This window comes from Glandiceps talaboti, chromosome 7 (assembly GCF_964340395.1).
Source record: "Glandiceps talaboti chromosome 7, keGlaTala1.1, whole genome shotgun sequence".
Lineage (NCBI taxonomy): Eukaryota > Metazoa > Hemichordata > Enteropneusta > Spengelidae > Glandiceps > Glandiceps talaboti.
In genome coordinates this window covers 26,953,532-26,979,862 of record NC_135555.1, presented here as the reverse complement: position 1 = coordinate 26,979,862, position 26,331 = coordinate 26,953,532, and the positions used below count along the sequence as shown (strand labels likewise).

General features: G+C 38.0%; 3 protein-coding genes across 4 annotated transcripts in view; 2 read left to right on the top strand and 1 right to left on the bottom strand.

Annotated features, from left to right (window-relative positions):
- Positions 1 to 265: 265 nt before the first annotated feature.
- Positions 266 to 15,184, bottom strand: LOC144437491 (transcription and mRNA export factor ENY2). Its single transcript, XM_078126434.1, has 5 exons — positions 14,940 to 15,184; positions 13,640 to 13,720; positions 10,296 to 10,366; positions 8,942 to 9,016; positions 266 to 1,681 (listed from the first exon to the last, which is right to left on the bottom strand). The coding sequence occupies exons 1-5, from the start codon at positions 14,945 to 14,947 to the stop codon at positions 1,605 to 1,607; spliced, it is 312 nt and encodes a 103-aa protein (XP_077982560.1). The 5' UTR covers positions 14,948 to 15,184; the 3' UTR covers positions 266 to 1,604.
- A 599-nt stretch (positions 15,185 to 15,783) lies between these two features.
- The window catches only part of LOC144437109 (beta-catenin-like protein 1), a 64,780-nt gene continuing 54,232 nt past the window's right edge, over positions 15,784 to 26,331 (top strand). Inside the window, exons 1-3 of the mRNA XM_078125961.1 lie at positions 15,784 to 15,963; positions 17,510 to 17,698; positions 19,818 to 19,924. Of these exons, the coding sequence (XP_077982087.1) occupies positions 15,913 to 15,963; positions 17,510 to 17,698; positions 19,818 to 19,924 (347 nt within the window). The 5' untranslated portion in view covers positions 15,784 to 15,912. The remainder of the gene's footprint in view (positions 15,964 to 17,509; positions 17,699 to 19,817; positions 19,925 to 26,331) is intronic.
- LOC144437668 (uncharacterized) lies at positions 21,549 to 25,102 on the top strand. 2 transcript variants are annotated; one of them, XM_078126672.1, is made up of 2 exons: positions 21,549 to 21,738; positions 22,753 to 25,102. In XM_078126672.1, exons 1-2 carry the CDS (start codon positions 21,564 to 21,566, stop codon positions 24,033 to 24,035), a joined length of 1,458 nt encoding a protein of 485 aa, XP_077982798.1. In that variant the 5' UTR covers positions 21,549 to 21,563; the 3' UTR covers positions 24,036 to 25,102. The 2 variants fall into 2 exon arrangements, with proteins under 2 accessions (XP_077982798.1, XP_077982799.1); XM_078126673.1 differs by having other exon boundaries at positions 21,634 to 21,738; positions 22,761 to 25,102.

The window sequence follows — 26,331 nt, the reverse complement described above, 5'->3', positions numbered from 1 at the left end:
TGATGTGGAGAGCTTACAACAACAAACCATTCACACTATCTCAGACCACTATTAATCTAAAATGACATGATGTGGAGAGCTTACAACAACAAACCATTCACACTATCTCAGACCACTATTTATAGTGGTCTGAGACACTATGTAATGCTCTGACTTGAGGCACAAGGTACTCTCAGGTTTTGGCAAGACAAAAAACAAGCAACTTTTGTTTATGGCTTCAAGAGATTTCCTAAAACAACAACATCTATACAACCTTTATGCTTTAAGTTATTACTTCTCTTTATTTATGAAAATATACATACATGGTATGCCAGGGACATGTCAATCATATACTACACGGTCACATACAAATATAGATTGTAAGGGCGTTATGTCATAGCACTACTCAACCACTACTGAAAGGGGCAGACCACTAGGATGCCTCAAGACAGTGTATCTTACTGCATAATGCAAATACTATAAACTACAGCTTCAGCTCACTACACTGGTATTATAACAATACATACCATGACTTATATACTAGGCACAAAATCCTGATATTACATTACATTATATAATAAAATCAATTTTTTTAATAAACTGGACATACAAAATAGGACTTTGTAATCTGGAAACCGTAGCTGATGACATTTCACGCGAGGTGCAGTGAGGCACAGTGTTGTAGCCTCTGTAGATATATATATATATATCATTGTCAAACTAAACTCCACAGCATTGTCATCTAGTCTAAGTAGTTCCATTATATTTAGGATGAAGTAGATTTTAGGAACTCAAGAATTGTTTTATTTGTCTTCTGTTTACTGCTTCCTGTACTGCCATGTGATTGGTGTCAAAGATCAAAATTGTAGACATCATTTTTACTAATCTTGGATGCTGCAGTTGTGATACTTGTATCTCAAAAACTTTGGATAATTTTAATACGGTATATTGGAGTAACTTTCAATATTATAGTTCTCACATAACAATTTTCAGTTGGTTTGTTTAGTCTTTCCAGAACACTTCGGATTTCTTGTTTTCATTTTTTTCTGAAGCTTTACACAAACATTATAATCAGCAACAGTCATTTACAGACAATATCTTTAATCTTATAGGCTTAGGATCGTGGATACTACATGTAAATTTAACATGAAATAACAACAAAGTCACAATGAGTCAAACATGCTGCAGACTTTGCCATTGTCTAGCCAAAAGACTAAGTATGTAAATGTTGATAACTGACTCTTATCATCTCATCTTTTACTTGTTATACAAAAAACATACTAGTGCAAGTACTCTAAAAAAATTAACAATGATACAATGATTAAAGTTAACTGCAATTGAAAAGAACATAAATGTGAAAAATGTGACACTTTTAGTTATTGTGGGGGAAGGGGGAGGTCTAAAATTCATACTCATAATGAAGTAAATACTCTACAACTATTCTTCATGAATAATCCCCCTTGACATGTTGTCATCCCTAGCCCTGTCATTAAAGTTGAATAGTCTCATTGTTAATATATCATATAGACCAGTCTATTTTATACCATTGAGGGGGAAGTGCTGTTATATTTGTGTTTTGCAAGTCCATAAAACATGTCATTGTGTTTTGTCTGTGATTCACTGTTTCAAATGTTACTCTGTTGTGCCAGGAATGTACGGATTCTTTGCAGTAAATCTTTCTTGACACTGTCTGGTACAAGAGCTGCAAAGAAAAGAAGAATATATGTAATCTAACATTCAATATTTTCCTTTTCCTCCTTTTTCTCCATACACACCTAATTCAAACTCAACCACTTTAAAACTTAACATTGTAGATCCCCAAGTGTTTTACTAGAATACATTAATGCATTTATGGTATAAAGTACGGGATACTGTGCAACATTTACCACATTTCAAATGCTGGCACAGCCATATAAACATCGATGGGAGTCTAGTGCTTGAAATGTCTGTTTTAACTATGACTTCAGAGAGTGTTTGTAGCAACTTTTACCATCTACTACTGGATGTTCCCACAACTCAGCAAAAACACTGATACATGTACACTTGGGCCAATGTTTTGATTCTCCTGGGGAAAATGTGATCATGATGTGGCAACAAGGCTCTGTTTTGTGTTTGTTGAGACCCAATCACAGTTGCCACCCTGGTGATCTACATCTAACAAGTCATTCAGAATAACATAGTCCCCGCTATGATTGGGTTTTAAGGAACATGAAAACTGTGCCAACAAAATGGCTGCCAGATAGCCATATTGGATTGTATCACGACGAAAATGGATATGCACATGTATGTCATAGAACACTGTGCTAATACCAACTTTGAATGAGAATTGTTAAAGCATGTCTGAGTTATGGCTTTGGACAGGGAAAATTCGCAAACAAAATGGCTGCTAGGCGGCCATATTGGATCGTATCATGAAACAAATTGAAGTGCATATGTATGCCATAGTATGTTGCCCCTGTACCAAGTTTGAAAAAAATTGTTTCAGGTATCTCCAAGAAATGGCTCCGGACGGACGGACAGACAGACGGACAGAACCCAATCCATAAGTCCCCGGCCCGGACTTCGTCCTGCGGGGACTAAAAACAATCACTCTAGAAAATTAATAAAAGCGCCAATGGCATTGTAGCACAACTGTTGAGGGCAAAAATTAATTTTCTTCTATGATCATGTGGTCTTGTTGCTAGGCATATTTGCATACATTTTTTGAAGATTTATTCCTGTGGCGACATGTACCTATATGTATCCATGGTGTTATATCTGCAATATACACCATCGTTTAACTGTTGAGATGGGCATGGTCTTGTTGGTAGGCATAATTCGTCACGTCAGTGCAGAAAGGTCGTATCTGCTATGCAATTGTATGGGCAGATATGACCTTTAATGCACTGACACGACGAATTATCTGAATGCATTTTTGGAATGTATATTTAATTGCCTTTCCTTCAGACGGACAGACACTGCACCATGTCTAAAGCACTAGAACCTAGTCTTGCTGCTACACCTTTCTTCAGGTGGAACATCCAAGGTCTAGCTAAAGACATTTTAGACTTGGCATTCCATTGAGATGATGTATGGTCATGGGTTGGACAATGCATGCATATATATGTTAATATATTCAACAACCCATGACCTCTATAACTGTCAACTCCCACATACCCAGATACATGATCACCCTCTCCCCAACCATCAACTCCCACATAACCAGAAACATTATCACCCTCTCCCCAACTGTCAACTCCCACATACCCAGAGACATGATCACCCTCTCCCCAACTGTCAACTTCCACATACCCAGAGACATGATCACCCTCTCCCCAACTGTCAACTTCCACATACCCAGATACATTATCACCCTCTCCCCAACCGTCAACTCCCACATACTACATTATCACCCTCTCCCAAACCATCAACTCCCACATAACCAGAAACATTATCACCCTCTCTCCAACCATCAACTCCCACATAACCAGAAACATTATCACCCTCTCCCCAACCATCAACTCCCACATAACCAGAAACATGATCACCCTCTCCCCAACCATCAACTCCCACATACTACATTATCACCCTCTCCCAAACCATCAACTCCCACATACTACAGTATCACCCTCTCCCAAACCATCAACTCCCACATACTACATTATCACCCTCTCCCCAACCATCAACTCCCACATAACCAGAAACATTATCACCCTCTCCCCAACCATCAACTCCCACATACCCCGATACATGATCACCCTCTCCCCAACTGTCAACTTCCACATACCCAGATACATGATCACCCTCTCCCCAACTGTCAACTTCCACATCCCCAGATACATTATCACCCTCTCCCTAACTGTCAACTTCCACATACCCAGATACATGATCACCCTCTCCCCAACTGTCAACTTCCACATACCCAGAGACATGATCACCCTCTCCCCAACTGTCAACTTCCACATACCCAGATACATTATCACCCTCTCCCCAACTGTCAACTTCCACATACCCAGATACATGATCACCCTCTCCCCAACTGTCAACTTCCACATACCCAGAGACATGATCACCCTCTCCCCAACTGTCAATTTCCACATACCCAGAGACATGATCACCCTCTCCCCAACTGTCAACTTCCACATATCCAGAGACATGATCACCCTCTCCCCAACTGTCAACTTCCACATACCCAGAGACATGATCACCCTCTCCCCAACCGTCAACTTCCACATACCCAGATACATTATCACCCTCTCCCCAAACGTTGACTCCCACATACCCAGAGACATGATCACCCTCTCCCCAACTGTCAACTTCCACATACCCAAATACATGATCACCCTCTCCCCAACTGTCAACTTCCACATACCCAGATACATGATCACCCTCTCCCCAACTGTCAACTTCCACATACCCAGATACATTATCCCCCTCTCCCCAACTGTCAATGAAGCATGTGATGATCAAACAGTAGGCAGAATGCATAGGACAAAAGTCAGTCGAGATTGATTTCCTTTTACGGTATCATTTCCTTTTTGATATGTAATACATTTGTTTGTAGGTCGTCTCTTTGCACAGGCTATTATATCTCAGACCACGATATCAATGGTGGCTTAATATCATATCACGTACACATTAAAACAAATTTTATTTGAATATATCTTATATCGAATTAATTAATTGAACCCAACATATTACATCTGATGACTATTAATTACCTTGGTAAATTCAGGATCACACAGATATTATATTTGAAATGTACCATGTTACATTTGCTGGTGCATTAAAATTGAATGAATCTTCATTCTTGAAGAAGTCTGGCTACTTCTTTTATTGAACATAGATTTAACAGATGTTTTACTGTCTTGTGAGATCGCAGAACTTAGTTTGTTTGTTGTTTTTTTGACAACACTTAAAAGTAAAAGTTGTATCCCAAAATCTCACAAAATATTTGACAGCCCGATATACATTATTTGTGCATATTTGAGTGATTGACACACCAAAGTGATGATATAATTTGTCATTGTTTTCCATTGTCAAAATGTACAAGTAAAATATCACTGCATTTTCAGTCTTGTATATCACAGAGCATGTGTTTTAAGGTGGAGATGCACAAAAAATCGTTATTTTGACCATTTTTGAGATTATGTGCTCTTTTGCCATAGTAAATATTCTTCAGAGAAAACTGGACTGGGTTTGAGTTATGCAAATCCCGAAAAATCATGAAAAAAAGAAGTAAACAAATGCATGGGTACCAAAACGCTAAAGAAGCCCTATTTTATCACTATAAACTCACGATATTTGCATACAACTAAGACGATTGACAGAGGATTATGCAAAATATACGCGGTGTCAAATTCGCGCATGCTCAGATCACACACGAATCACTAGCACTGTAACCATATGAAGTAAAAGGGGAGATATCTCCATGACGGTAAGAAAAAGATGTGGGTATCCCAGGCGTAACTTTCTTTCTCTTCTAGTAGTGACGTCGACGTCGCAACGTTAATAACGTCAAAAATATCTGTATAACGCATATGAACGAACGAGTAAAACCGCTCAAAGAATACCGATATTTGACCATACATTTCCGAAATTCACTGATGACCTAGTTTCGTACACCGTCTCAAGATTTACTGCTCACGTCCTAATATCTGATTCTTGTACTTTGAAAACTGTTGATGCTTTGCTGGTCACGGTCAAATGTAAGCTGACACATTTCAATCACGTACTCCAAAATCCTGTGAATTAGTAACTGTCTAGTTTCAGAACCTTCCGGCGAGACACAGAGTCAGTGCATACACTCACTGTGAAAATCATTACGTACGGTACACTGTACACACGTCAGGCTTTCGGTCGGTCGATCGATCATTACAGACATTTGAACACACCAAAATCTTTAGATAGATGACAATTTTTTTATGGTTTACATATTGGGCTGTGTTTTGACTGAATCAGGAAATCTCGGTTCAAAATAAACTTCACAAGTAGCGTATGCACGTAACAATCACCAACGCAGGGCAATCTGAGCTTGCTTTAATTTGTACTTCCGGAATACTTCCATAGTATCTCGCATCTCCGATTTCGAGTTGGTTTTAAAATGTCTTTGATTTTCCTATTATTTTCCTTCCGTGTTCTTACAAAATGTCGGTTAAGGTTGTTTTATGATTGACTAGACTTGTCCTATTTCCAGAAAACAGTCAATGTTCACGTGCTTGTACTCCTCCGAGTTATACTGAATGGCGAGTATCACCCGACCTGAGCTTATGTATTTTTATTCGGAGTGTCTGGTGACCAGCGCTTGTCAGCAGCATATTGTTCTTGTGACAAGCGCCGAGCGTACGTGTGTACTACAGCCTGGTCGACGTCAACATGTGCGCTAGTAAGTACTGACCCGTACCTTTGACACAATTAAGTCCCGGAATGGAGTAATACCGTCACCGTGTCGTTTTCCTGTAGTAGTTTCAAGTTTCCCACCCCAGCTTTAATAGTACTTGAGATTTAATGTTTATTTCACGATTCGGCGTTTAACTTGCGCGGCCGGTGAGCTGTCGTCAGCTGTTCAGGTCAAATGTCATTACTTTGAGGCCATCACTGCACATGGGATAAAACAAGTAAAAAGACCACGCAACACCACAAAAACTATACGCATTTTACCTGTCCTTCACAATAATGAATGTTATTGATGCAACAAACTTTAGTTGTTTTAGATTAATTACCTTTACTGTTTACACGTTGCATGTAGTACTACATCACATACGCGGCCATGGCCATGGAGCATATAGGCGGTGAAGTGTACATGTGTGTGCGCGGCGGACTTCGCGGTTGTTGGAAAAAACAGGAGCTATCACACGTAAATTAACAGTTTTAAGAACTGATGGTGTTTGATAATGTGATAAAGTGCAATCAATTTCAAGGGTAATAAGAACGTTTTACACTTGACGCCAAAACACATCATAATGGGTGTCAAAGGTCACGCTTGTCAGCAGCATATTGTTCTGGTGACAAGCGCTCGTCAGCAGACTCGGCCATTTTTATTGGCGATTTCAATTTTCCAAACAAACCCGTCCGTAACATTCGAGTCTAGTTTTGTTTATCTGTTTATCTGTCTATGTTTTGTTTATCTGTTTATCTGTTCGTCTGTCTACGATATCAGTCGATGTGTCTGATACGCAGTGATGTGCCAATACATATTGAAAGTTATTTTTAATCGAAAGACTTAGCCATTTTCAGATGCCAACATGAGCAATGCGTCAGACAATCAAACGCGAAAGACACCACAACCAACCAACTAACTAAAAGAAAACGCTTTACATGTAATTTGTAGCAAGCTAGCTGTGTGGAAAGATTTTGGGTTCATTGTAACAGCCAAATTCAGGCAAAATTTTCCCTTTTGGATTTAATGGAGTGTGTACGTACAGACGTAAGCAGACACTAATTGTTTGACTTAATTTATGTGGCAATGTGTAAAATCACGTAGGTTACCCCTTTCATCGCACATTCGAAGCTTCAGACAATATTTTGAACGAAATAGTAACAAGGTGGTTTAGAAAGTGGCCATGCTACTACATCTAGTTACGAAATTTCCCGTGTTTGACGATCGAAACTGAGCAAAATTAATGCAGTTATTCCGAAATTCAAAACGAAATATTTGTATCGGGAAGTGATTCCGTGAAAAGTGAAGTTTAGACACACAGGGCCACTATAGATAGCACCGTGGATCTGCCGCCGGACAGAGTAACATCATAATAACCTTGGACTTGACTTTGGCCACGCCTCTGATTACTAATTAATGAGATGACGTCAATAAACTGGGCTTCCGCGCCATTTGCAATGTGATCTTGTGTATCACATTCCAGTCGAATGACCTCGATTTGCCGTGTTTCTACGATGCTACACTTGTATTAATCAAAACAACAATTAGAATAACTGAAGACTCGTTTTATCCACTGCTTGGTGATATTTTTATTGCATGACACGCCGGGAAATCTTCTGCAAGTCAAATTTTACGCTGTATTTCGAAAATCGGCATTTTCTCTGTTTACATTTTCAAGCCCCCAGACTAAGTTCTAAAGTCTCAATGTCGACAGTACTTCCTCGCAATCAATTGAAATTTTCGCTGGTGCTTTCTTAGGTATTGTTCTTACAAAGTGTGTCTCAGAATTTGTAAGTTCGCTCTATTACGTGTGAAATTGATGATTAAGTGAGAAAAATCTGTCAATAAGCTTCCCATTATGATTTGTCAACTTTCGAGGCATGTTGTAAAAGAACGACAGATGGCAGAAAAAAAGTGAGACACACTTTTGTTATGTGTGAAGTGAACATTCTAAAACACCAAAGAAATGGAAAATCGGGTGACAGGTGGTCTCTTCCGAGGCGTTTATATTGGCGCCTTGAGATAATCAAGACACCTCTATTCATACCTTAAACAAACTCTCACTTTCAGTCAAAGACAATAGAAAATACAATAGCATTTCAGAGGAGAGAAAAACCTTTCAGAAAATATATGGGTTGATGATGTAAACTTTATTCATTGTTGGGAAACAATAACTTGAAAATATGTCACCCTTAAAACATTCCCTTTGTGCATCTCCACCTTAAAACAGATTTTATTTCTGTTCTTACATGGTAACATACATTTTCACATATCGACATGGATGTGTATTAGATTTTCTAAAATAAAATTTATAACACTTGACTTGGAATCATTTTTGAAATTTTGTTGTTTATATGTTAGGCTATAAAATGAAATGATGTTTATCTTGTTATTGCAACCTTAATTTTATGATTTTCTAACTGAGAATTGCACCACTATATTGTGTTTGGGCGATGTGCTAAAAATCATATTTTTAGAAAAGACATGAATTTGTCAAAACACATACACTTCTCCTTCTTCTTTTTTTAAATATGATAACAGACAAATTCAACAACTGTACAATTGAGCTTGCCCATATATAGATGACATGACATAAACACTTACCTCTGCCCTTTGGAGTAATTTCAGCAACTAAGTCATCAACAGTGATATGTTCCAATCCTTTTTGTCTGACCACCTCTATATTCAGATCAAACACAATAGACAGTCATTAAAGTGGCCATATGGATGAGGATTGGGTTTTTATTTTAGATTATTAATTTATAAATCAATTTTATCATGGCTTTCTACTTGAAAAATCAATGTGAAACAACAACAAGATCAAGACTGTAGATCAAGTCTGTGTTTGTAACTCAATAAATTCCAAAAAGCTAAACAAATGTGTAAAAAGTTTGTTAATGTACGTACAATAACAAACATTTTACACATTTTATTAATCCTTTGCCATTTATTGAGTTACAAACACAGACTTGGTATAGGTTATTTCACATAAATAGGAATCCATTTATTGAGTAACAAACACAGACTTGGTATATGATCAAATTGTTTTATAGATGAACAATCCAAAATAAATACCCAATTCTCATCCATATGGCCACTTTAAGACTTACACCTACATGATTTTTTTTTATATCTGTGACAGTTGTATTGTTGCTATGGTAACACAAACTATCTAGGGATGATCTTAGAGTTGCTGTACTTTTTGCCATGAGGATAATGTGAACGCATTTCTTAAGAGCTAAGTCAAGAGTTTGGGGCAACAACAAAGACATAAAACATAAACCAAATGCGAAATATTCACTACTTAGGCACCAGATGCCTAAAATGGCAATTAAAGAGGTTGTGAGACAGCAAGTGTCACAGTTGGTATTTCAATGTATGCAGACAATGCTGCAGATGCGGCAGATTTGGTTACCACGTACAAATGTAAAGTGAATAAGCTGGAGAACTTCTGTAGTCATTTGGCAATGGAAATTAATTTGAATAAAACAAAGACAATTGTCTTTCGCAATGGGGAACCATTAAGAATGTCTGTGAAATGGTTTTATTGAGGATTGAGATAAATTCTGTGACATATTACAGTTATTTAAATTAGGTTTGTTACTTTCTTCAAGATTGTCTTGGTCACCGGCAAAAAGAACTTAATGGCGAGAGGAAACAAAACATCATTTAAAATTCAAATTGGTATCAAGAAATTTGGGGGTTTATCACTCAAAATTTCATTTAAACTGTATCCCAAAGCAGGGTATTTGCTGAAGAAAAGACTACATAAGGCAGGTAGGGAAACTTGGGCTTCATACATTGTGTTAATGATTCAGTCAATGTCAGCCACTCTGATTGAATGATTAGTAACCTATGGCTAGGGTGACCCTATTTTTTTTTATTCTCATTAAATGACCGACCCAAATTTTCAGCTCCGACATCAAAATAATTTTTCTCTCTCTAAATGTTACAATACCTTTACAGTATGCCTTGAGTTGATCCCTCCATCCACATTCTATCAACTTAGTCCTTAATAGTTCTTTTAACCTTTTATGAAGAGAGAAAAGGAGACAAGCCACATGGTTAGATTGGACATGACAAAAAGGGAGACAAGCCACATGGTTGGATTGGACATGACAGAAAGGGAGACAAGCCACATGGTTAGATTGGACATGACAAAAAGGGAGACAAGACACATGGTTAGATTGGACATGACAGAAAGGGAGACAAGACACATGGTTAAATTGGACATGACAGAAAGGGAGACAAGACACATGGTTAGATTGGACATGACAGAAAGGGAGACAAGCCACATGGTTAGATTGGACATGACAGAAAGGGAGACAAGCCACATGGTTAGATTGGACATGACAAAAAGGGAGACAAGCCACATGGTTAGATTGGACATGACAGAAAGGGAGACAAGCCACATGGTTAGATTGGACATGACAGAAGGGAGACAAGCCACATGGTTAGATTGGACATGACAGAAGGGAGACAAGCCACATGGTTAGATTGGACATGACAGAAGGGAGACAAGCCACATGGTTAGATTGGACATGACAGAAAGGGAGACAAGCCACATGGTTAGATTGGACATGACAGAAAGGGAGACAAGCCACATGGTTAGATTGGACATGACAGAAAGGGAGACAAGCCACATGGTTAGATTGGACATGACAGAAAGGGAGACAAGACACATGGTTAAATTGGACATGACAGAAAGGGAGACAAGCCACATGGTTAGATTGGACATGACAGAAAGGGAGACAAGCCACATGGTTAGATTGGACATGACAGAAAGGGAGACAAGACACATGGTTAAATTGGACATGACAGAAAGGGAGACAAGCCACATGGTTAGATTGGACATGACAGAAAGGGAGACAAGACACATGGTTAGATTGGACATGACAGAAAGGGAGACAAGCCACATGGTTAGATTGGACATGACAGAAAGGGAGACAAGACACATGGTTAGATTGGACATGACAGAAAGGGAGACAAGACACATGGTTAGATTGGACATGACAGAAAGGGAGACAAGACACATGGTTAGATTGGACATGACAGAAAGGGAGACAAGCCACATGGTTAGATTGGACATGACATCTATGTTTTTTCCAGTGCATATGTACAGCCAGACACCCAGTCTTGGTGAAACATGTATTTCTACATAAAGATCTAAAAAATTATCATATTTTGAGGAACCTGTTCCAACACCATCCAAACACTTTCACATAGTGAAAATTTGTTATTGAAATTGTAAACTGATATTCTTGGGAACGAACTAACTTCATCATAATATGTTACATGTATGTGATTGTATTGATTTTTTTCTGAGATAAGATATTGGATTTGGAAATACAAGTTTAATCAATCATAAAACAGCCACAGCCGATATAGCCTCTACGATCGCTACTTGTGAAATCAATTTTGAAGTTTTCCTGATTCTGTTGTCAAAACACAACCTACATATAATCTGTAACCCATGATAAAAAATTTTGTCATCTATCCAAGGATTTTGGTGTATTCAAATTTATGTAATGATCAACTAAATGCCAACAGTAGTGTGCATCTGTATCTAGTACCTTGTACAAATGACATATGCCTACATATTCATTGTCTAGTAGTTCACATTATGATCATCTCCACAGAATGCATAGATTGTAAAGAACAGTCGATACGTATAGGAACTAGACAAGATACGTCAGGTAATCAAAGACACAACTAACTGACAGAAAACACTTCTACACAAAAAAAAGTTGTAGAAGGAAATTATGATTTTACTAAGGAATGTAGCAACCCAGAACATATATTGATCAAACTGAGGAACAGAGAATCATTTTGGGTCCACTGTAAGTGTAACATCATTGTATGTCAGTAACAATATCATTTTCATGTATTGTTGGCACATGTGAGCTTGCATCTCAAGCAATATGTCTAGGGCTAATGGAGTGCATACAGACCCTTTTGTTCGCTTGTATTGTTTGATATTTGGCATTTAACATGTTCATTATTTGCATTGTTCACAGTGTCTTATCTAATGTCCACGATGTGTAACTTGTAAGCCTAATTGACAACTGGGCCAATGGTTTTTACAATACTAGACCTATTTGACACAAATTTAGCCTCAAATTCGATCGTAAACCTGCTATATTGACTACCAAACTTAGTTATGTCAGTTATTTCTACTCAGTTGTATTCACTATAAATTTAGACCGTATATATGAAATGTGGGAGTCATGTAAAACTTGTTCAGTGCAAAATCTGACAAACACACGAGCTCAAAGTCAGTGCTCCTTATGGCAGTTTGAATTTCCTGCAAATGCACAACCCATAACTCCAAAGTTAAAACCTCCCCATACTCTTCTACTATGCAATAATATATAGCTTCAATGTTATGTTGTAGTTGTACAATTCAAGATATCAAATCACATTACCTAGTTGCCTAGCCTAGTCCTGCTTGCACAATGCAGACGGAGTAATTCGGGACTCCATTCTGACAATTGTCCCTGGGAACGTCAAAATCGCGCCCCATAGACCGTGCACCATCTGCTAGCAGGACTACTAGTGAACGGTAAATTCACAATGCATTCAATCTACTAACGAAGGTCAAATAGAAAAAGTTTCAGTTTTAGTGAGAATGAAATGGTGATGTGGCAGTATGAAATTATCTAACTGAAGTTTTCAGCATAGAGTGTCTGCCGGTGTGGTCTATTTGATCATCACTATTTGATCATCACTTCACCCATGGAGGGAAGATGCTTCGCCATAATGGCCATGCTATCAATGGAAACCCTTTCTAACTACATCTCACGCATGTCTGTTATTGTTAATAAGTAACCAATCACATGGATATGTATGATAATATTACAGTTTCTAAACTACCCAAGATGTGCTCTCCATGTCAGGAAATGGTCATGGGGCACATGAAACTGTTGAAACGTTATGCATACATGTATGATGGGTCATATTCAAATTTCACAGGTCACACTGCACATAGAGTTTAGAAAATAGTTACAAATAGAACTGACTAAATACTAAATGTCTTGTTTTACAACCACGAAGCAAAGATGACAACTGTACGTTTGCCAACAGTAAGCCCCATTTGTCCCCTGTTTATGACACATCCTCAGTGATGCATACATCCAAAAAAATATGTCCCAAGTGTCAAATATGGCATCAAATACCCATAAATAACACGTTAACGAGACCTCTGGCTACCGTGACTCAAGTCTCAAGGTTCCATATACATATTTGATCAAAATGTGTTTTACAGCCACTGAGACAAATCCAATACTTCTAAAGACATTTTACCTTTCCTTTTCACCAGTTTCAACCAGCTTTTGGTTGATAGTCGCCCGCATCTGGGCATCTCGCACTTTCCTTTCTGGATAGCTGAAATATTCAAAAAACAGTGTCAACGGTGTTGCAGCACAACTATATTTAGCTGTTGCTATGGGCATGGTCTTGTTGCTAGGCATATTTGCCTACCTGTTTTGAATCTGTATTCACTTACTACCCATCCCTATTGTTATCTTTGTAATGTGCATCATAATTTCACTGTTGCTAAAGACATGATCATGGTTGCTAGGTCCAATTGTGTCAATCGTTTTTAATAATAACTGCAGAATAACACCTCCATAAACATCCCCACCAAGTTTCAACCTCATTCAGTTTCAAGATCTTTAGTATTTGACCAAAATTGACATTTTAAAACCTAATTTGCATATTGCTGATGGGATTATCATGTTGTAAATACAGATTCGTCTACACATGCTCAGATGCATCCCCATTATATTTTAGACCAATCTGCTCGGTCTTGGTAGTTTTGGAATCATAGATTTTTCACCAAAAAGACATATTTTTAGACCTAATTTGCATATCACTAATGAGATCGTGTTATGAACAATTTTTAATCTAAACACCACTAAGAAGGTTCCCATTAAAGTTCAACTCAATCTACACAATAATCTTGGAATTATAGATTTTTGACCAAAAAGACACATATTTAGCCCTAATTTGCATATCACTGATGGGACCATCATATCATGAACAATTCTTAGTAAAAACACCCTGAAGAATGTTTCACCAAAGTTCAGCCCAATCTGCCCAGTAGTTTGTGAGTTTGAGTTTTTTGACCAAAAATCACATTTTTTTATCCAAATCACAAACTGGTGGTAAGATCATTTTCATTTGAACAATTTCCCAACAAGACACCCAAGGTAATGGACCCACCGGCACCAAATATCATGGCAATCAGTTCAGCGGTTTTTGACTTCAAGTTGTTTACACACACACACACACACAGGCAGACACTTTGCCATGCCAAAAGCACTACTAAACCTTACCAGTTCAGCTAAAAAAGACCAAGAACCAATTCTACACCAGGGATTCTACGCAACGGTCCGCGCCGCTTTACACAATAATATTAGTCAATAATCACGAATGTGTGAACTGAACTACTTAAATAGTATACTATATGATGTGTCGACGCAACATATTATTTCCTGGGGTTGCCGACAAATCCGTAATTTGTCTTTAAACACCAACTGACTATTTCAAAAGTGAACAAAGCGTCGCGACAGCATTGAAATTGACAAGACTTCATACTTACTCGGCCATTTTGAAATTTCCACAAAACGTTGTGTTGCCTCGCTAGAGCGCCCTCTGGCGCCAAATTGAAAGGTTATTCGCTGTGCCAGTCCGACCCGATAGGTCACGTGATGACGCAGGGCCCCTGTTAAACAACTGCACTCATTCTAGCTCCTACACAGTGCTGTCGAATATCGACCACCTATGCTCCGATGCTTCCCGTTTGACTTTTCAAAACATATCACCGTGCACGCGAAGGAGCTTGTACAGCACTAAGCACCGGCCGGCCTTAAAGCACATGTTCTCGCTGGGGTTATGCCCTCAACGACGAGAGTCTGGGTAACCGAGACTAACAGAATCAGATATTCCTGACAGTGAATTGATGAATTTGTGAAGAAAAAGCTAGCGATTTGGTTTCACTTGGAGATTATTTTTCTCTCAAGATGTTTAATAGAATAGTTTTCTTATCCCCAAAGTAGTTAGCTGATACAACATGTACAATCACTGGAGTTAGGAAATCGCCAACATTTACGAGTATAGTATTCAGAATCAGATTCACATGATTCAGATTAGAGGACAAATATGAGGCTTGTCTGATTCAGCCTGGGAGTGTGCCTCAAATAATGGAAATCACGACGATGCCCAACGAAAGCCATCAAACAAGAAATAATACCACAGGGACTACAGGAAATGTCCCGCTTCACATCCACCGGAAAATATTACTCTTACAAACTTTTAAAATAACAAGATTAAAATCTTTGACCTTTGGCCTCTCAAATGCCATGGTGATGAGTTTTTATCTCTGATTTTCAGGTAATTTTTCCCTTGCAAGTTGCGACATCCCTCTCCTGTCAAGCAGGCGTGAAGGGGGCTCATTTCCTGTTGCGCCGACCTCGCGCCAGGGGCCACGACGCGACATCATTTCTTGTTTGACTGCTTAAGTTATTGTGATTTTTATCCAATATGAGGCTGAATCTTAATCTGACAATAACTTTATGTACGTCAACCAAAACAAGATGGATGTGGGTGAGTTACTGACGTACCAGGTAAGGAAAAAGTTTGAATATTTGTTGGGAAAGTACTATCTTAAGAAAGTGACTATGTATATATGTAGTGATATAATAGTAATATCTCATTGTATAACAAATTGTTTTTACGATCGCGTCCACTTTGTGTTTTTATACGAGCGAATAATGCACGTGGTTGGTGAAGCTGAACCACAGTCACTTGTGAGCTAATAATATTCTATTCTAGGTAGACACTAGCTGCAATATTTGTAGCGTTTGATGTGATTTTGAGGGCTTTTTCGATTGTTTTTGTGCCTTTTTCGTTCCGACGTTTAACCCGAATCAAACGCTACAATTCCTCAAACGCAAATAGACGAGACCACGTTGAAAACGTGAGCGAGGTGTCAGCGTACTGCCCGTTTCAAAATGCTGCATGCGTTGCTACATTTGCCGATTTTGACGGAATTGGGGTACCTCTGAACACTTCTTGGGTCTTGAAGGCTCCGTAATTAATGTTGGCGTTAGGATATGTCCGACATTTTGCCAGGTAAGGTGTAATTTAGCAGAAAAATCCGCCCAACTTTGCGATTCAGATCTGAATCGGTTCCGTCTACTTGCGTTTGCGTTTAGTAGAGGAATTGTAGCGTTTGATTTAGCTGCAATAATTGCAGCGTCTTGCTGCGGTTTTGAGTTTTTTTTCGTCTGTTTTGGTGACTTTTTAAGTTTTAGTGTTTAACCCATACCATTCCTACCTAGTGCAGGGATTCCAATCAGCTGATGCGATGCGAATCGGTATCGCACGTCTCAACCCTTATTTTCGTCAAAATATCGACCTACCTACGGAAAATCTGACATTTCCTAACCGCAACACTTCTTAGGAATCCCCTGCAGCACAATCGACGCCCCGGTCTGCCCTTTCCCCCCCCATCAAAAACGGCCGGCTACGAGATCTCGGCAAATGTACCGCATGATCAACGACCTTTGTTTTCAAAATTGTCTTGTTTCGCATTTTTGGCAGTCGTTTTTGACGGGGGGGGGGGGGGGGGAGACTGGGGCGTCGATTGTGCTGCAGGGGATTCCTAAATCAGATCAAACGCTACAATTATTGCAGCTATAAGTAGACACAGGCGGAATAGGTATCCAGAGTAGCTGCATTTTGTTGTATGTGACTTTACATGTAGGAATGTATGCTAGACGAAGCATATATTGATGTTTTTGGTCACAGAAAATTCAAGCATAGAGTACACATGCGTATTACGTTCTGAAGCGTGGTGGCAAATATTTAAAATCACATGCATAGATGCAAAGACCAGTACACTGTGCTAGAAAAAATGCTGAAAACAACACCATGAAGCTAGTGCTCTGTACAACAGTTTGAATTTCCCGCATTTGCATAGATTACCCATAATCCTCTTTATATATGGCAGTTTCATGTTTAAAGTTTAACTTAAGAAATGTTGATCTAAACTTTTAAAAATATCCCCAAAAGACAGTATTGTATCAAGTTTAGATACACAATTTCCTGCAGAAAAAAAATCAAAAACAAAAACAAAACCCAAAATGTAAGTCCACATTCAATTTGTAGCCTGACAAACCCTTGAAAAGGAAACGAGAAGAGAATGGACAGACAGAAAAACGTCCTGGTACCAAGATACGAGACCGAGGAATTAGAAGGGAAGGTGGACCAGCAGTGCTTGCATCAGGAAGTGGAGAAAGAGGTTTAAGTAAAGAAGAAAAGGATAGGATTTTGAAAATGGTTGAAGAAGAACCAGAGGTATGTATTTTGGTGTTTTCTAACGATGGCAGCTTTGATGCCACAGTGGATAATGTAAATAATATTAAACAGTTGGACTCCCTAATCATGCTACTTGTTAATTCTCTTTCTCCCAGGGGTTATTCTTTGTAAACAAGTTATACTACATGTAGTTGGGAGAAATAGGATTGAGAGAGGTCCATCATACTACATGTAGTTGGGAGAAATAGGATTGAGAGAGGTCCATCATACTACATGTAGTTGGGAGAAATGGGATTGAGAGAGGTCCATCATACTACATGTAGTTGGGAGAAATAGGATTGAGAGAGGTCCATCATACTACATGTAGTTGGGAGAAATGGGATTGAGAGAGGTCCATCATACTACATGTAGTTGGGAGAAATAGGATTGAGAGAGGTCCATCATACTACATGTGTCTCCAAGAGACATTTTGATTTTATTAGCACATCTGGACTGATAAGGTTCAGTAGTGCTATAGGCATGTTGCGGTGTGTGTGTGTGTGTGTGTGTGCGTGCGCGCATGTGCGTGTGCGTGTACAACTTAAATTTAAAAAACGCCAGACCAATTGCCTTTGGTACTTGATGGGAACATTACTTTTGGGGTCTAGTTGGGAAATTGTTCAAAGCAAAATGATCGCATCACAGGTGTGTTATTTTTGGTCAAAAGACTTAAACTCAAAAAAAACTACTGGGCAGATTGGTCTGAAATTTGGTGAGAACATTCTTAGGGGTATGTAAATTAAGATTTATTGATGACATGATTCCATCTGTAATATGTAAATTTGGGCTAAAATGTATCTTTTTTGTTCAAAAATCTTTAATTCCAATACTATCAAGTAGATTGGGCTGAAATTACAAGCCCAAGGTCCAACCAGGCTAGCTGCTCACGCTACAAAAGTAGGTTTGTGCATGTGTAACGGAATATGTTTGTTTACCTGAGAGGAGCATTTGGTATATCCAACCCAAGTAGTTTATCAACATATTAGTGGTTGTTCACACATATCGGTTACATGTAGTTCTTGCCTAATCCAAAGAGTCCCTTGTGGTCCGATCCCTTGTTATATTTTTTTCTAAGTGACAATGTTTCTGCTACATATTTAGTCTTATGGATTGGGTTCCGTCCGTCCGCAGCCGTTTCTTGGAGATGCCTGGACCGATTTTTTTCAAACTTGGTACAGGGGCAACATACAATGGCATACATATGCACATCAATTTGTTTCATGATACGATCCAATATGGTCGCCTAGCAGCCATTTTGTTTGCCAATTTTTGCAAATTTTCCCTGTCTAAAGCCATAACTCAGACATGCTTGAACAGATCTCATTCAAAGTTGGTATTAGGACAGTGTTCTATGACATACATGTGCATATCCATTTTCATCGTGATACGATCCAATATGGCTACCTGGCAGCCATTTTGTTTGTGAATTTTCCATGTCCAAAGCCATAACTCAGACATGCTTGAACAGATCTCATTCAAAGTTGGTATTAGGACAGTGTTCTATGACATACATGTGCATATCCATTTTCGTCGTGATACGATCCCCCATACCCGACCCATCCTTTATTGTTGTAGGCATGTTCCATGTCCAACAAGCAGACACAACATATCTAAGTCTGTTTGATTTAGGTTCACAAGTGTTGTTGCGTGATCAGAGTAGTGATAATTCCTTAAAACCCAATCATAGCGGGGACTATGTCATTCCTCAGTGACTTGTTTTTAGCACAACGGAACTGAGGTTCAGTAGTGCTATAGGCATGATGAAATGAAACAACAACAACAACAACAACAACAACAACAAAAACAGGGGAGCTATTCTGACCGATAGTCGCTTGTTTTAAAGTCAAAGATCCTAGAATGCTTTTGAAATCTAGAAATTTGGTTGTTTATTTTCTGGCTTCAAAAGAAAGTAAATTTTTCCTGTGGAGTTCATGTAATACTTGGTTGTCATTTTGAAATTATAAGGAGATTTTTCATTTCAATGAAATGGAACTTTCTTGAGTAAAGTGACAACAAATGGTTAGACTGACTAGTCAGAGGTGAATCCAACATTTAAATGAAAGAATTTGTGATTTTGAAGAAAGTGATACTAATACCTGAATCTCTGTATTTTTGACAGGATGAAGGACTTGATGAAACCTCTCTAAGAAGAGTACTTCTGTCATTTGAAAAAAAAGTGTATAGAAATCAGGAGATGAGAATCAAGTTTCCTGACCAAGCTGAAAAGTAAGTATGGATACACACAGACAGACACACAGACAGACAGTCAGTCAGTCAGTCAGACAAAAACATAACATAACCTCCCCTTATGGGACGTAAACATGCTTTCCTTCACCTTCCTTCCAGCCTTGCATACTGAAAATAATAAAACTCTTATGAAGGGTGTTTTATTGTAAAGCTGACCTTGTACTTGTACCTGCATCCCATCCCTGCTCAGCAAGTTATATGAAACGTACAAGTGTGGTACTTTTCTACAGGTGTACTTTCCATCATAATTCCCCCATGTGTTGTGGGTGGGTGCTGTGGTCAAAAGTGAAAAAGTGAGAATATTTCTACTCCACCATTACCACCCACACATATAAAGTTCAGTAGTGCTATAGGCATGTTGCGGTGTCTGTCCGTCTGTCTGTCTGTCTGTCTGTCAGTCTGTGTGTTTGTGTGTGTGTGTGTGTGTGTGTGTGTGTGTGTGTGGGGGGGGGGTGTGTGGGTGTGTGTGGGTGTGTGAGTGTGTGGACGACTTAAACTCAAAAACCACCAGACTAATTACCATGGTATTTGGTGGGGACATTACCTTTGGTGTGTAGTTGAGAAATTGTTCAAATCAAAATGATTGCACCACAGGTATGTGATTTGGGTAAAACAACGTCATTTTTGGTCAAAAAACTTAAAACTTAAAAACTACAGAGCAGATTGGTCTGAAATTTGGTGGGAATGTTCTTAGGGGTGTATAGGGTGTCTCTGGAGAGGTGATTTACAGAACACATGCACCCCGGATTGTGATTTAGCTGTGTGCTTTTTTCTTAAAGGTGATTCAAAATGCTCAGATTCACTATCGCTAATTTGCTAGACTACATGTTTGTGAAATGCATTCTGGTTTTAAACCTTTTCAAAAGCGTCTGCAAACACCTTAAAATGACCTTTTTTCAGTCACTTCCCTTCGGATTTACTTCGAGAGTTTTCGGGTATTTCTGGTCCCACCTCGACAACGGGATTTTATGACGTCATAAGGGGTACACGTTAGCACTAAGACTATGACGAGCGTAGTCACTAGGTGAACAAAACTCAACACCATTGTGAAAAAATACATTGCTAGTGGTTGTAACAGACATCAGTAAACAAAAACTACACTCTACATGTCTTATTAACCAACATTTACCGATATTTACTCACACTTTCTGACTAATTGGCAGTGTCTGTGGGTATAAATGCTAAAATATTATCTCCTCATATTATGGCAAAATAAATCAAAACGGCTAGACTACAGTGTAGATATACATAAACACTTGTAATGTCGCTCGCGTGTTTCAATTTATTTATCTGATTTTTTTAATTATTTGCCGAGGAGAAGCATTACAATATCTTTGACAGGCATGGCGTCGACAGTATATTATAGCCCACTATACTCGACTATACTCACTGATGTCGCCTTTTGAACGGCGCATTTAGCAACAAAGTAAACATATTTATCTTGAATAAATATACTAGCTATAGATGATATGCATATGACGTCATCCGTCACGGGAACGAGGCTAATTCACGACGGCCGCCATATTGAGTGGCAAAAGCGAGTGGCATGCACTGTAACTTGTGTAAGCAAATGCGAGTCTTCTGCTTCCACTAGCGCCTAATTTGAAATTTCAGTACCATGGGAAAGAGTTGCTGTGCCTTTGGATGTACAAACCGTCATAAAAAAGGATGTGATTTTTCCTTTTACCGAATTCCAAAGGATTTAGATCGACGGCGACAGTGGCTTTCGGCAATAAATCGGAAGAATCTAGAACCAAAACATGCATGGCTGTGTAGCAAGCATTTCATTACCGGTAAGTAGAAAAATAAAGTTGTCTTTGAAACGCCTCCCCCAAATATTTTTAAGTTTCAAGATGATTGATTATCCAAGTACCACACCTGATATTTTCGAAGTTCAAATTCATGCAATAGTTCTTTTTGCTATTGACAGAAATGCTACGATTATGAAAATGTAGTCCTGCTTGTACGGGTCGACATGATGATATGACCCTCACCACCGCGTTGTCCGAATTCCGAAGGTACAACTCACTCCGTATGCAAGCAGGACTAATGAAAATATGGCGCGTTCGCTCAGTGAACTAGTACAAAATAGCTAGTACGAGTGTAGTCCTACTTCCTTCTGGTGTTGAGGGTCCTGTCAGTAATGAAGACCCGTGCACCGTCTGCAAGCAGGACTAGTACGAGTGTTGACAGCGCGTTGTACACCATTGCCTGTGAACAGAACTTCGCATTGTAACAGTTGTGGGCGATGAAAAATGCCTTTGATGGTGCCGAAAAAAGTCTACTTCTTATCACTGTCAAACTTGATACAAAAAACAACACACGATCCCTCTTATGTAGGTTCAAGCGACTCTTATCAGTTTGTTTATTTCTGTAAAAGTTAGCCGTGATGCAAGTTTTTGCTTCAGACACGATTGTTTCTTTTCGACATGCAAGTATAGCATAGGAGATTTGTATACTAGTAGCTCATTGGTTTTGAGTATCAGTAGTAGTGGTTCTTGAAAGAAAGAAAAATGAAGAACATTTTTCATAGAAATATAAATGGTAATGATATTTTATACAAATTATAGGAACTAGACTAAGAAATGAAGTATCACACATATGGGTGATATTTCCATGACTAGACCTTGAATATACTGGACAATTATTACTATTGTACATCTGACATTCTATAAATGAAATTCTTTTTAATTATCCTGAGGAAAATGACTACAGCTAATAACCCTTGTTTTTCAGTATCACTTTTTGTATAATTATTCCCATGTATGAATATTGCGGTAACCTAGATATTTTGTCTTTCATTCAAGGTGCCAAGAATGACGACCCCAATCATCCAGACTATGTACCATCAGTGTTTTCGTTCATCACACAACAAAGAAAAAGAAAGGCGGAAACTGATCTTCAGAGGTTTGAACGGAGAAGCAGTAAATTTAAAGCTTGTATGGTGCCTGATGAGGAATCCAATGAAACTGAGCAGGAAACCAAATTTGGAAAACAGGAAGAGATGTTAACCAAGGACCTGACTCAAGAGAATAATGATGCGAGTATAAAACTGAGATCAGAAGTTGCAGAGCTAAAGGAAATGAATAGTCGGCTGATTATTGAAAACAAACAGTTAAGAGATGACAATCAGAATTTGAAAATTGAAAGGGACAGGATGAAAGAAAGACTAGATACCATATCTTTTTCTGAAGAAACTTTTAGTTTGAATGAAAAGAAATGTAGTTTTTATACAGGATTACCTAACTTTGTTATAGTTAAAATGGTTTTTAATTTAGTTGCTTCACACATTAAGACATATTCACAAAACAAATTGACACAATTCCAGGAGTTTTTATCTGTTCTTATGAAACTTAGGTTAAATTTACTTGATGAAGATTTATCATATCGATTTGGAGTTGACCAGTCCACAATCAGCAGAATTTTTAACAGGTGGGTCCCAGTAATGTCCTCAAGGTTGTCATCATTTATTATATGGCCTGACAGAGAAGTTTTACGTTCAACCATGCCATTATGTTTTAGAGATCACTTCAAAAATTGTGTTGTTATTTTAGATTGTTTCGAAGTTTTTAGTGAAAGACCAACAGATCTAGTAGCCAGGGCGCAGACATGGTCCAATTATAAACATCATAACACTGCAAAATTTTTAATTGGAATATCACCACAAGGTACAATAATATATATATCCAAAGCATGGGGAGGGAGGGTCTCAGATGTTTACTTGACCGAAAGTTGTGGAATCCTGAAAAAATTGTTACCCGGGGATGAAGTTCTAGCAGATAGAGGGTTTACTATTGAAGCTTCTGTTAGTGCTTATAGAGCAGTATTAAAAATTCCTGCATTTACCAAAGGGAAACTGCAACTTGAAAGGAAGGATATTGATTGGTCCAGGGAATTAGCTCATGTGAGAATCCATGTTGAAAGAGTGATTGGCCTTCTAAGAAATAAATATAGAATATTACAAGGAACCCTCCCCATTAAAATGATCATGAATAAAACGTGTGGTGGTAATACTGTAGTGGATGATATAGCCATAGTTTGTTCAGCTTTGTGCAATCTTTGTGAATCTGTTGTTCCCCAAGATACTTAAAAAAAAACACAGCTGAATCACAATCTGCTTCCAGGATGTGTGCATTCTGTAAATCACCTCACTAGAGACACCCAGGTTCACTCTAGTATTTATATTAGCTCTCACAAACACTGAAAAAAGTTGTATCCATATAGCCTTTACACTGTATACATGGCATGCTATACATGAAACGACAATGTCTGATCCACAATTGATTTAATAGTATTCTATAACATAGTGCTAAGGTCTTGGTATATGAATGTGTATTGTTCTTGTTAACAAAACAAAAAGAAAGGAACCATGTCAGTGTCTTAGGTCAAACAAAATAATTGTTTGGTTTGGGTTACATATTTGAGCAAAAAAAAATGCTAAAATCGCAACAAATTTAAAGTCTAGGAAGTAATGATGGATGTGGAAACCTACATCATCTAATAAACAAACACAACATAAAATTCTTCTAATCTGTAATGACCATATGTGATGAGAAGAAATCAATGACATGGGTACAATATGGAAAACAACAGAAAACATAACTACCTGAACTAGAGACTAGGAAATGAAAAAAAAAATTGCCCTATCCCAACTATTCTCAAATTGAATGTAATCAGAAGTTCAGAACCACACAATTTTTTTTTTATTACGCCTAACTCAAAGTCAATAGTAAGAGTTTATCTTATCAGTAGTTAGAATTGAGAAGATTGCAAAGAATTATTCTTCTGTGCTTGGTGAGACAATTGCTATTAAAACCTACATTTTGTAACTTGTAATCTGAGGTCAGTGTACTGTAGAGTGCATTTTAACAATGTATGAAGTTTCAAACTGTGATTTTGATTTGGTCCCTTGTATTTATTGTTTGTTTACAAATAATTTCCTGTACATGCAATAACAAACAGCTGTCAAATGAATTGTAAAGACAATGTTGAATAGTGTCAGTAATTTATTGTAAGTTTATATTTTACCTCGAATTACATTCATTATAGATATAAATGTGTAATAGTATTACTGTTGTACTTCTTATAGCTTTACTACACAAATTATACAGAACTGATATTGATTTTTTTATGTCCTAATGAAATATTTACAACAACAGGGAGAGATTTAATGAAATGTACTAATTCATTTTGAACTGTTTCAGAATTAAAAAAACTATAGTCTTTGTATTACTTGTTTCTCCATTTCTTCTCTTAATTATTGTCCTGTGCAGGTACACACTACTGTTCAATGAGGCAAGTTCAAATATTAAACTTATGGATTTTAAAAATATAAAGGGGTCACCTGACTAACCTCCTGTAATTTCAAATAATACACAAGTATATTAGTGCAGTAAATATATTTTATTTACATGAATGCTACTAATTACAGACCTTTCTACTGGTGTTACCCATTGTTTTACCTAGGACCTAGTCATCATCAACAGTGGTGTGTTACTGTGCAGGACAGTCTATTTTTTCCCTGTCCTTTTCTTTGAACAACTTGGACAAAACCACTTCCCCTTCTTAGCATGCTTAATTTTCAAACAATCCAAGTGATAGTATTTCACTTGACAATCTTTGCTACTGCAAACAATCATGTCCCTCCCAAAACTCTCACCACGGCAATAACAAACAGACGTATCTGAATGTGTATCACATGACAACTGACTTTCTGGCTGGTTCTCTGTGCTCCCCAGTTGTAGATATTTTCTAGAGTACCACTTGGCTAGTATTTCAGGGAGAATGCAATGCCTGAAGAATTTATCAGCTTTCTTTATCATCTGCTCCATGAAGATTTCATCAAAATATACTTGCTGAATTACTTCACCCTCAGGTGACCAAATAACAAAATAGCTGGATGAAATACCAACTAAAAACATTTGTAACTGAACTTGATAAAAATATTGATGAGTTCGCTTTAAAACATACTTTCCATCAATGTTCTGCATACAAAATGATGCATCTAATTCTGTTTGCATTTGTGGAGTCCTATGTTTACATTTGAGGGGACACTTTACTTCAACTGTAAAAATCCCATGACACTCACATCTAATTAAAGCATCAGGGGAACCTGCAAGAAAGGGATATTTGGTGCTACTGTACAGTCCACACTGTAAAATTTGAACTCCTACATGCCCTTCATTTATCATACGTATTTTCAATCTTTCAATGGCATCTTTTTCATGCACACAACCATAACATGTAGCTTCTGTTGAAAATTTGTGTTTAAGAGGGTGACATATGCTGAGAATTAGACTCTGGGAGGGCATACTTGGATCTGTACTACATACTGATTTAAATCTACTTGCAGTAATCAAGCCTGCACGTTGTCTAAACCAAATATT